This window comes from Castor canadensis, chromosome 16 (genome assembly GCF_047511655.1).
Source record: "Castor canadensis chromosome 16, mCasCan1.hap1v2, whole genome shotgun sequence".
Lineage (NCBI taxonomy): Eukaryota > Metazoa > Chordata > Mammalia > Rodentia > Castoridae > Castor > Castor canadensis.
In genome coordinates, this window is record NC_133401.1 from 9,404,693 (window position 1) to 9,416,217 (window position 11,525).

Below are 11,525 nucleotides of genomic sequence, written 5' to 3' on the forward strand. Positions count from 1 at the left end.
GGAGCTCTAACTGACATGTTCATTAAGGGCAAGGCTCCGAGGCCACCACCCCGAGAGCGACGGCGCACCCCCAGCGGCCGGCTGCTGAGGGCCGTCGTAGCCCCGCCCCCGCCCTTGGGCTCCACCTCCCGGCCCCACTTCCGCCGGGCGAGCGTCAGTAGGCGTCGCTGCCGTAAAACAGGCAGGCGATTTGCCGCATCACGGAAGATGGCGGCTGCGGCGGTGAACGGAGGGTCTGGTGTCTCGAGCTCCGGGCCCGCGGCTGCCTCGGGAGCGGTTCTGCAGGCCGCGGCCGGCATGTACGAGCAACTCAAGGGCGAGTGGAACCGTAAAAGCCCCAATCTTAGCAAATGCGGGGAAGAGCTGGGCCGCCTCAAGGTACGGGTCGGCGGGCCAAGGGAGCCAGCCTAGTGCTTGCGGGGCGCTGCAAGCGGGATCTGGGGCTGAGCTAAGCTCCCGCCACCCCCGAGGCTCTGGGTACCGACGGGACCAAGGCGGGCCCAGCGGATCCCGAAGGGAGAAAGATTCGGAACAGCCCATGTGCGGGCGCGGAGGGGTCAAGAAGTGAGAGAGGACTGGAACCGACCAAATGCGGTCCCACGGGGCGGGGCGGGAGGCAGCGATGCAAAGACTGGTTATGGCAGAAAACTGATTGAGAGTTAACATCGTTGGTGCTTGGAAGCCTGACTGGTCGGGGTACTTTTGGGTGTCGGGGTTTTTTTCGTAGGGTGGTTCCAGACACGACCAAGTGGGGAGGCCGAGGACTGCACAGAGTGGTGAAAGAGTGAGGCGGAGATGATGGAGTGTGTAGGGGATGGGTGGCTAAGACCAGACTAAGTTAGGGGCTGAGAGATCTGGGGTGAGGGACCTAGAAGAACAAGAATATGAGGTGCAGGGTGTGAGCACATTCTATTGTGTTTGGGAGGAGGTGTAAAGTAGGCGGGTCCAAAGAATGGTGAATGGGCCAAACTAGAAGAGAGGGTTAGCCAATAACCCCTTCCCAGAATGCCAGGAAGCTCTGCTAGGACTGAGGGTGCTGGCGTCTTCTCACCCCGTGACTTCATTGGGTTAGGTACTGAGTGGTTCCTGTTTCCCCAGTGGGGTTATTAATAATTGTCATATGACGTAATCCTAAATGAGTCCTTGTGAGCTCAGGCCCTATTCTGAGTGTTTTATGAAGACTGACTCTTAATACAGCAATTTTATGTGTTGGGGTGATGGTTAACTCATTTTCCAAGTGGGAAAACAAAAGCCCAGAGAAGATAAGTACTTATATTTTGAAGTCTCATCTTTCCCTCATTTCTAATCCCATCAGCTGGTTCTTCTGGAGCTCAACTTCCTGCCAACCACAGGGACCAAGCTAACCAAACAGCAGCTCATTCTGGCCCGTGAGTGTCACTGGGACTGTGGAGGGTGATGGGCTGGAGGACATGTCAGGAACAGTCACAGTAGTGGTGTGGGAAGGAAGCCCAGTCACCCTCTGAGCCCACCCTGTCACCCACAGGTGACATACTGGAGATTGGGGCCCAGTGGAGCATCCTACGCAAGGACATCCCCTCCTTCGAGCGCTACATGGCCCAGCTCAAATGCTACTACTTTGACTACAAGTGAGAATGGGCCCTGTCCCTGACTGGTGGGGGTGGTTACTTGGCAGTTCACTTATTTCTTCTGTTGCAGCCATGGAGGTTGTCTTCCTTCACCTGGGAACCACTGTTCTGCTTAGCTCTTTTCCCAGAGGCCACAAGATCACAGAGTTGGTTGTATGGTCCAGTTTCTATAGGTCTCCTCTCTGCCTCTCCTTACCCATTCCCACCCTACACCCCTCTGCCCAGAGTGGCCACTATCCCCATTCATCTGCCCTGGCTCCAGTCACCCCCTTCACTCATATCCCCAAAGCAGCCAGTAGGATCTTATCTTTTGGGTTTTGTTTGGTTTTTTTGTTTTTTTTTTGGGGGGGGGGGTTGAGACATGGTCTGGCTATGTAGCCCATATTCCAAATTCCAGGCTGGAATTTGTGATCCTCCTGCCTCTGCCTCTTGGGAGTGCTGGAATTAGTTGTGTATCAAAACCTCTGGCCCAATAAGATCTTTATGACATGAAAATTTGACTGTCTTGATCCTCTACTTAGAACCTGTCATGGCTCTCCATGGCACACATGCTCAAGACCATGTTCTCTTCTGTGGCCTCCATTGCTGTCCCAGCCCTGACCTCTCTGCTGCAGACCCTCCATCTTGGCCCTCACTTCTTCGATTGTGCCTCACCCATTCCAGCCCTGTCTCTCCCACTACACTGTGAGCTTCCAAAAGGCCGAATCTGGAATTGTCTTGGTCACTGCTTTGTTTCTGGCACCATCTATAACAGGGCCAGGCCCAAAGCGGGAATTCATTGAATTTGTGTTGAACATAAAACTAGATGATTCTGCATGAATTAATGATTAAGAATTTGAAACTTTCTAATTATGTGCTCTTGGGCAAATGATTTCATCTCTCTTAAGTCTCAGTTCTCACCCTAATGTGGGGGTGATGATTCTTAATATAATCTTAGCACTTAATAGAGTTTATTTGGGCTGGATACTCTTAATCACCTTACCTGGGTTAGGTCACTTAGTTCACATCACCCCCTTCACTCACCCCTAATTCTCTAGATAGTGTAGGGATAGCTGTTTTACAGGTGGGGAAACAGAGGCTGAGTCAGTTCACTGCAGTGAGGTCACTTGCCTGTGACTTTTGTGCCTCTCTGGGCCTCACTTTCCTCATCTGAATCTCTTGAAACTGTTGTGAGGGTTCCTGGAGCCTGGGGAGAGGCACTTGGTTGACTCCTCCTTACCTTGGTTTCCCTCCCTGATCCTCAGGGAGCAGCTCCCTGAGTCGGCCTACATGCACCAGCTTTTGGGCCTCAACCTCCTCTTCCTGCTGTCCCAGAACCGGGTGGCTGAGTTCCACACAGAGTTGGAGCGCTTGCCTGCCAAGGACATCCAGACCAATGTCTACATCAAGCACCCTGTGTCCCTCGAACAAGTGAGGCTGGGGCAGGGGACCGGGAGGGCCTGGCTGAGGTGGGTGATGTGCAGACAGACAGTGAAGAGGGTTTCCCAGAGAGCTGTCAGGGTCCAGCCATCCTCAACCCATGGACTCATTTGCTCATTCAGCAACACGTACTGCATCCCAGCTGCTAAAATGGGTTTTCAGACTGCAGGGATTCAAACAGATAAGATACCAGATCTTGTGGAGATGATGGGGAGGGGAGAAAGCTGACAGCAAACCAAAAGAATAAATAACCTGTGCAGTCTGTCAGATGTTAAGTGCTGTGGAGAAAAACAAGTAGGAGGAGGTGGAGATTTGGGAGAGGTGAGATTTGAGGAAAACTTGGAAGAGGTGAGAAGCAGACCATGTGGATGTCCAGCTGAAGGGAAGGTACTGGCCAGACTAAGTGTCGTGAGGCAGAAACCTGCCTGCCATGCTTGAGGGACAGCAGAAAAGACAGTATTTCTGGAGCGAGGTAAGGGGCCCTGGGAAGAAGCTTCAGAGCGGGGACGAAGAGGGACCTAGAGCTGAGGAGACTGTGAGGAAGGGCAGCAGAGAGGACAGGTAGGAGGCAGCCTGTGGCGGGCAGATGTGTGGAGGGGGAGGCTGGGTGGACCCAGCCCTGCCGCTTCCTGTCAATGGAGAAGAAATGACTGGATACCAACCCAGGTCAGGTTAGGAGAGAGTGTGTGTGAGGAAGTAAACCAGCAGGAACTTCCTGGCTAGGAGGAACCCCACCTGCCAGGAGTGAGTGTCTATATATCCAAGGGTGTCCTGACACAGAGGGGCTGGGGTGGGACATTGACAGTGCAGGAAAGCCCAGTGCTGCCTCTTCACCCCTTCTTTCCTCTCTTTGCCTGTGCAGTACCTGATGGAAGGCAGCTACAACAAGGTGTTCCTGGCCAAGGGAAATATCCCCGCCGAGAGCTACACCTTTTTCATTGACATCCTGCTGGACACTATCAGGTGAGGAAAGGGGCAGTCCTGTTCTGGCTGGCCTTGATCTGAGCGAGCCAGGCTTGGTTCCTATCCCCTAGCACCTCGTTCCTCCTTTTCTGGAAGTGGAACTGGTTCCTTTGGTTGTAGACAATAGCCCTTTTCTTGCCCTGGGCTGTTTACATGTGTGGCCATGTGGGTCAGACCTGCCTGGATGTGGCACCCAGACATCTCAGCAGATGGGCCTCCTGCCTCTCTAAGAAGTGCTTCAGCCCATTCCTGCACCCCTCCTCCAGGGACCGTCGTGTGAGTTACGGGACCCCTCCTCAGGGCACCTAGGCTGGGGACCCTCAGTTCTCCCTTCTCTAGAATGAGACCACAAAGTTCTACCTGCTCCTCAGGTTGCTGTGTGCACAAATGACATCACATGGGAAGATGTACTCATTCCTCAAGGTGTAAAAGGGTGTCAAGTGGTTCTACTGCTGGTTCCACTTGGGCACAGTACCAGATTGGAGTGAATTTCCATTCTTTGAATAGCAAAGACAAGCACACAGGCATGGCAGAAGGGAGGAAGGGCAGCCTAGTGGGTTTGGTGTGGGGGGTGGTGTTGTGAGGGTGGAACTCAGGGCCTCACACGAGCTAGGTAAGCCATAGCACCAGCCTTAGGGTATTTTCTGTTATAAAATGTTGTAGCTCTCCCAAATTTCTCCCAAGTGCCAGGTACTAATGGCTCATGTCTATAATCCTAGCTGCTTGGGAGGCTGATATTAAGTTGTAGGCCAGCCCTGGCAAATAGTTCTTGAGATCCCCATGTCCAAAATAATGAGAGCAAAATGAACTGAAGGTGTAACTCAAGTGGTAGAGCGCTTGCTTTGCAAGCATGAAGCCCTGAGTTCAAATCCCAGTCCTGCAAAACAAAAATACCCAAATCTCTCCTAGGTGAAGAAGAGTTCATATACCCATACCTGTCTCAGAAAGGGACACTCCCCTCTCTGTCACTGTTTTTTTTCCCAGACTTCACCCTACCCCCATCCCACTGACTTGATGCCTTGCTGTTTTTAATTTCAGAGAGGGTCTCAATCACCTGCAGCCCAGGCTGGCCTCAAACTCAGTCCTGCTTTGCTTCCAGAGTGCTGAGTTACGAGCATGAGCCATCATACCTAGCCTTGCTGTTTTTACACTTGTGTTGTCATGGTGCTATTTGATAGGTACAAAGAACCCACTCATGATCTATGAAGTGGGGTACAGCATGCTTGTGAAGGGGGTCATATATGAAGAGATCTGAATCCCAAGTTGGGTTTCAGACAGCCTGAATCCATCGTGGCTGGGAGTGGGATTCAAGGGTATGGACCTGCTGTTTTCAGTGTACAGGAGTCAGATTTAGATCTGAGTCTTGTAGCTCAGGTTAAGCTCCCTCTTTGTGAGCCTCTGTCAGTTAGCTGAGGCAGTAACATACTCTATTCCAGACGTCAGTGCTGAACTGAAGGGCCAGAACCAACCCATCAGGCCTGGGAGGACAGGACCTGGGAGGCTGTCTGCACTCAGTAATGAGAACTCATCATCTTCCCTGCAGGGATGAAATTGCTGGGTGCATAGAGAAGGCCTATGAGAAGATCCTCTTCACCGAGGCCACCCGAATCCTCTTCTTCAACACACCAAAAAAGATGACGGACTACGCCAAGAAGGTGGCTGGGGTGCAGGGCAAGGGGCTGTGGAAGCGAGAGAGGCGCTGTGTAACAGCAGTGTTTGTGCGGTGGGCTGGTGGTCCAGAGGGACACTAGAGGGAGCAGGACTTCCCACAGTTAGATCCAGCGGTGTGGACCCTAGGCAAGTTGCTAAGCCTCTCTGAGCTTCAGTTCGCCTATCCATGAAAGGGAGCTAGAGTTTAACGTGGGATGGGCTTAGCATAATGTCACATGGCACCAGTTGAGGGGCACTCTGTATGTTGGCTTTTACACTTAGCAGAATTCTTTGGAGGTGGCGGCTTTCCCCATAAAACTTTGCTTCATTTGGTGTGGAGCATTGGAGCAGGAGCAGTACCCTGGAGATACTGACTCATGGTGTGAGTTATGACCCTGGTGTCTAGGAGGAAGGTCAAGAGCAGACTATGGAATGGGTGCGATTGTGAGTGATGGTGACAGCTATCGATCACAGTCAGCCAAGCACTATTTTTAGTGCTTCAGAAGTTTTGATTGAATCCTCGAATTGGGCGCAAAGTATGATTAAGACCCCCATCTTGAGCATGGAGAAACTGAGGCCCAGAGAGTGAAATTCCTTACCCAGAGTTGTGCAGGTAGAAGGGGGTTGGTGAAGAAAGGCAGCCACGGCACAGGTGTGAGTGGGAGCTCCATGGGATCAGGAGACAGCCTTTGGGATCATTCTACCCATCTCTGAACCTTCCCTTCCTGCAGCGAGGGTGGGTCCTGGGCCCCAACAACTACTACAGTTTTGCCAGCCAGCAGCAGAAGCCAGAAGATACCACCATCCCCTCCACGGAACTGGCCAAACAGGTCATCGAATATGCCCGGCAGCTGGAGATGATCGTCTGAGCCCACGGGCCCTGGGACGGGCAGGGCATGGTTATTCAAAACAGTCCTAGTGCAGGCTGCCCTCCAATAAAGGTGGATTAACTGCTCTTCCAGGCCCTTGTCTCCCCAGTCAGGGTGGCGGGGGAGACAGCTATCATGCCTGGAAATCTTGGAAGTTTGGGGGCTCTTGGGTTGGGGGTTACCAGTAATACCCTCCATCTGGTCAGCCTCTGTCCAGCGGCCATTGCTTCTGGTCTCAAACACAGGTGCCCAATGGCCCTGTGGCCCACAGGAGAGCACAGGCCCCATGTACAGGGACTGCTCCAGCCAGCCATGTGACACACTGCAATGTTTGGCCAGGGTGTTAGGTTTTTTTCAGCAAAGGGGGTGGGTGAAGAAGTTTTCCCAGTTTTTTTAAATGTTGATTAATTAAATAATTTTTAAAACAATATGTGAAATGGACCCTGTCTGTGGGCTACTTGTGTGAGCCCTCTGGAACAAAAGGTGTGGATATGCCCAGATCCCTGTTCCTGAGCCAACCCTGTGACTTCGGACTTCCCGCCCGCCAGCCTGCTTCTTGCCTTGAAGTTCTTGGGAAGGTGTTTAAGGGGTTGAGTCCAAGCCTGGCTGAGCCATTTGTGGGTTGTAGGGTTTTCAGGAAAAGCATCCAGAGTCAGTTCGCCCCTCTGTCAACTAGGCGTGATCACATCTCTCCAGAGTGGTTTGTCACTCACTTCTAGTTTGGCACCAGATCAGATCAGATCAGACATGGGCTGTGTAGTTTAGGGGAGTGAGTGCTCCCTCCCTACCCTGGGCCACTTGGATGGAACCTGGCTTACTGCTGCCCTAGCTAGTTGACTTAGGGGGACTTAGCACATCCAGGGTGTGGCCCTTTGATGGAGGCCTCAGCTGTGCCTACCCTGCCACTCCAGCCCCAGCAGTGACTCAACAGGCGACTAGGTGTCTGGAGTGGTTAATTTATTGGAATGGAGGGGAATGCAGGGGCATTACACACACCACTCAGTTGGAATGGGTGGCTTGCAAGTCGTAGTGTTCCAACCCAGCTACCAAGGATCCAGCCAGCTTGATGGTGGCAACCCAGGGTGGCTCGCTCAGGTGGTTGGTAGGTGTTCTCAACCTGGGAGGAGGGAAAGAGCGACAGGGCTTGTCTGAGTGACCAGGCCCTCCCCCTTCTGAGGCTTCGCCTTCCCTGTGAATAAGGACTTCTGGCAGAGCCACACCTGCTTAGAGCAGGAAAGGGGGCTGAGGGTTGGTGATGGTGCCTTGCTGAGCCTGGAAGAGGTCCCAGGCAGAGTCTCAGGGTTCAGTGTATTTGCTAGCCAGGGTCAGACGGGAACCAGATCCAGAGATTCAGTAGAAAGCTAGGCACTGCTGGGTGGTATTAGGAGGGTGCAGTATCTCCCCTGGTACAGGCTCTGGGAAGCAGCCCTTGAAGCACAGGGCTGGGGCATCTGTGCCCTCTGGTGGTCAAAGGCTAAGGGTTCATGAGAGGCTAGCCCAGGGATTCCCGTGCTCTGGGAAGGCAGTCATCTCCCTCCCACCCCGGATGAGCTTGGAACATGGTCTCTTGGTGCCCTTAGAGACAGACTCCTGGTAGCGAACAGGGTCAGGTGAACTGGTACAGTTTCCCTCCCTCCTTGGCTTCAGAGAGTAGCAGCACCACCGATGGTTAACTTGGGAGGCTGGGTCAGTATGGAATCAAAGCTCCTGAGGGATTGGAGCCCAACCAGGTTTGACATGCAGGTAGGAGGTTCAAGGGTCAGGACCCTGGTCAGAGTATCCTGGATGAGCTCATCCAGAACTTGCATGGGTCCCTCTCCATCCCCTCCCTACTTCCACACCTCCCTCACCAGGCAGACACGTTGCGTGGCAGGCGACGATGGCGGGACTGGTGGCGGCAGTAACACTTGCAAGGACAAGAGTTAAGCACCTGAAAAGGCGGCCAGCGGTGCGCGGCGCCCTTGGTAGGGACCCCGCTGCCACCACCCCCGCTATCGGTAGCTGTAGTTCGTTCGCGAGGGCCATCTCCAGGCGTGGCATCTTCACGAGCCGCGACTCGTGCCGCGCGTGGACCCTTGTTCCTGCGCGTGCGACCCTTGATAGGCGGGGGCGCGGGCGTCGAAGGCTGGGAGGTGATGGGAGCTGGGGATGGGGATGGGGGCAGGGCGGGTGCCGGGATCTGCTCCGCGGCCAAGGCAGGGGACAGGGTAGGGGCTGGGGTGGTAGCCAGGACTGACTCCTCGAGGCCCACTGCTGGGGTGGGTGGGCGGGCCACCAGCAGCGGCGTTGGCTGGAGGGCCGCGGGCTGTGGTGTGGGCTGCGGTGCGGGCGGCGGTGCGGGAGGCGGCGTGGCTGGTGGCGTGGGCGGCGACGGCGGCGGCGGCGGCGGCGGCGGCGGCGGTGGCGGTATCTGCTGCGAACCCGGAGGCCCCGAGCGCACGGGCTCGCCATTGGTGGGCGCCGGGAAGATGAACATCGGAGGCGCCAGCAGGGCAGGCGTGGGCCTTCGGGGCCCGGGAGCCGAGTGCGTCTGCCCTGACGGTGGCGGGGGAGAGCCCCAAGGCCCCGAGAGCGCGGCCGCCCGCCGTCGGGGCGCCCCGACGCCCCCTCCAGCTCCGTTGAAGCGGAAGTGGCGCTCAGGGCCTTCAGGAGGGCTCACCCAGTCGAATTTGGGCTTCGAGCCTGGGAAAGTGGTGTAGGGGGGCGGCGGTGGGGCCCGGTTGTGGGGCGCAGGCGCCGAAGGGGGACCAGAACACCCTTCGCCATCGCCATCACCGCCCTCGGTTTCCTGTGCCCCACGAGAGAACTCTCCCAGAGGGCGAGCGGCCCCGGGAGCCAGGGGCCCCTGCTTCAGAGCCTCAGCATAAGAAATGCCGCCCGAGGGGGCGAAGAGTCCGCCGCCCCCAAGCGAGGCTTTGGGCGCTAAAGGACTCGGGGCCGCGGCAGGCGACAAGGAGGGCCCCGACTTGAAGGTGACTTTACACAGCAGGCTCAGGCCTGATTCAGAAGCCGCAGAGCGGGCCATTTCGTTTTCTCCCGCTTGGGGAGGCGCTCCTCCGCGGGCCCCGCCGGCCGTGGGACCCTCGCTGTTGGGCTTGGCCTGGCCTTCGGGGGGGCTTGTGGCGGATGTGACCAGAGCTGGAGTGATTCTACGGATCGGGGGCTGCCGGTCGCAAGGTGGCGGTGGCGGCGGCAGCTTCCGCGGCTCCAGGGGCGTCGAAGGTGGGGCTGAGGCCCTCGCGATAGGGTCCTTTTCCGGTAGCTGCCGGGGCAGCGGTTGCAGCGGGCGGAGGCTCGGAGGGTCGCCCTGGCCGCGATGGCTCGCTTCCAACAGACCGCGGATCCGGGAAACCGCAGTGCCCGCGGGTTTTCGCCACTTAGAAGGCGCGGGCAACAGGGTCCCCACGGGGGGCGAGGGTGGTGTAGAGACCGCGGCCGCAACCGCCTCCTCTGGAGGGGGCGTCACTGGCAAGGGCAGGTCTAAGGTCAGGGGCAGGGGTGAGGGTGAGGCCTGGGGCTCCGGGGGTACCAGGAGTCCCGGGGGCGTGGAGGTGCCAGGGAACCAGACGCCCAGCCCTCGAGCCAGGCGCACAGCCGGGGAGGAGGGGGTCACCTCGGGCTCCACCACGGACGTCCGGCGGGAATCACAGGCGCGGTCTGAGGCCTGCTCTTTTCGGGAGCCCCCGCCCGCGGACGGCTCCGACTGCACGTTCCCCATTTCCGAAGGAGGTCGGGGACTGTGGCCAGAAAAACTTTTGCCAGTCAGTCTGCTAGGGCTGCGGGGACCCCACTAGGACGGCTGGTCTTGGATTTATCATCTGCATTGGCCCCTCCTCTCTCCTCCAATAGCCACTCAATCCTGGTCTCTGGTCACCTGTTCCGAGTCTGGACGCTCACGCCCACTTCCCCCTGGCCTCTCAACCGCTGTTCAGATACTTAGGCCCCACCTCCCTTTAATGTACTAAGATTCCATCCCAGTCCCCTTGGCTGCTTCAGATCACATCCCCAACACCCTCGCCACGCCCCGGGTCTCCAGGCTTCAAGACTCAGGTCTTGCCTGTTTTTCTGTTAGTCTGTCAGTCCACACCGCTAATGATACTTGTGCCCAGTAGCCTACAAAGACTTCGGGCTTCTTTCCCTACACTCCTACCAGGTTCCATAGACCTAGGTCCCGCCCCACAGTCTTGTCCCGCCCCCGATCGTCAGGGAATCTGGCTTCATCCCCAACCCGCCCTCTTGCTCCGCCTCTGCCTCACAAATACCAGGTATTCTGGTCATGCTAATCCCTCAGCCCTCAACTGTAACCTTCATCACCCACCCATCCTTTGTCAATTATTTGAATCTCTCCTTCTTCCCAGGAAGCGGCAGATCCTCAAGTCTCATTCCTAAACTTTTTCCGCTTCGGGTCTACCTGCAGGTCCCGACACTCAGGCTCCACCCCTTTCCCAGGCTCCGCCCCGGCTCCTCCACCTAAAAGACCCCACTCACCGACTCCTCCAGCCGACCAAAGTTCAGACCGCGGCCCCCTGGGCCCAGGGCAGGGCGGGGAACGGCCGTAGCAGAAAATAACCGAAAAGAACGGGGGTGCGGGTGAAGGCAAGTGGGCGAGACAGCGCGGGCGGACCCCGAGATCGAGGCCACGCCCCCTGGCTCGAGGCCTCGCTGTTAGGAGCCAGCTTGAGTCCGGCCCCTGCCAACCTGGATCTCCCTTTGAAATACTGCGGTCCTTTTCAACGCCCCCAAGCCTAGTTGTCCTAAATCCCACCTCTTGAGGACGTTCTCCTTAGCTCCCCTTAAGTGCTCTGCCCCCCTCCGTTACTCCCTCCCCCAAACCCCGCCCGTTGCAATCATTGCTACGTAGCTCCTCCTCTTGAACCGCCCATCTGCCCCGCCCCCAAGGAAATTTATCGCCAAGCTCCGCCCTTTCGGACCTGGCCGCGTCTCTTCCCAAAGACCCTCTCCTACCTCCGCCCACTCGGAAGGTCCATCCACCGTGGACCCGCCCCTTCCATGACGC

The 11,525-nt window shown here is 56.6% G+C and overlaps 2 protein-coding genes across 2 annotated transcripts; one reads left to right on the forward strand and one right to left on the reverse strand.

The window, feature by feature from the left end:
* Positions 1-6,936, forward strand: Psmd8 (proteasome 26S subunit, non-ATPase 8). The gene is made up of 7 exons (XM_020178585.2): positions 1-378; positions 1,316-1,388; positions 1,505-1,607; positions 2,852-3,017; positions 3,889-3,989; positions 5,533-5,644; positions 6,371-6,936. The coding sequence occupies exons 1-7, from the start codon at positions 16-18 to the stop codon at positions 6,506-6,508; spliced, it is 1,056 nt and encodes a 351-aa protein (XP_020034174.1). The 5' UTR covers positions 1-15; the 3' UTR covers positions 6,509-6,936.
* Positions 6,937-7,054: 118 nt separating this feature from the next.
* Positions 7,055-10,661, reverse strand: Ggn (gametogenetin). The gene is made up of 2 exons (XM_020178582.2): positions 8,359-10,661; positions 7,055-7,625 (listed from the first exon to the last, which is right to left on the reverse strand). Exons 1-2 carry the CDS (start codon positions 10,224-10,226, stop codon positions 7,508-7,510), a joined length of 1,986 nt encoding a protein of 661 aa, XP_020034171.2. The 5' UTR covers positions 10,227-10,661; the 3' UTR covers positions 7,055-7,507.
* Between the last annotated feature and the right edge of the window lie 864 nt (positions 10,662-11,525).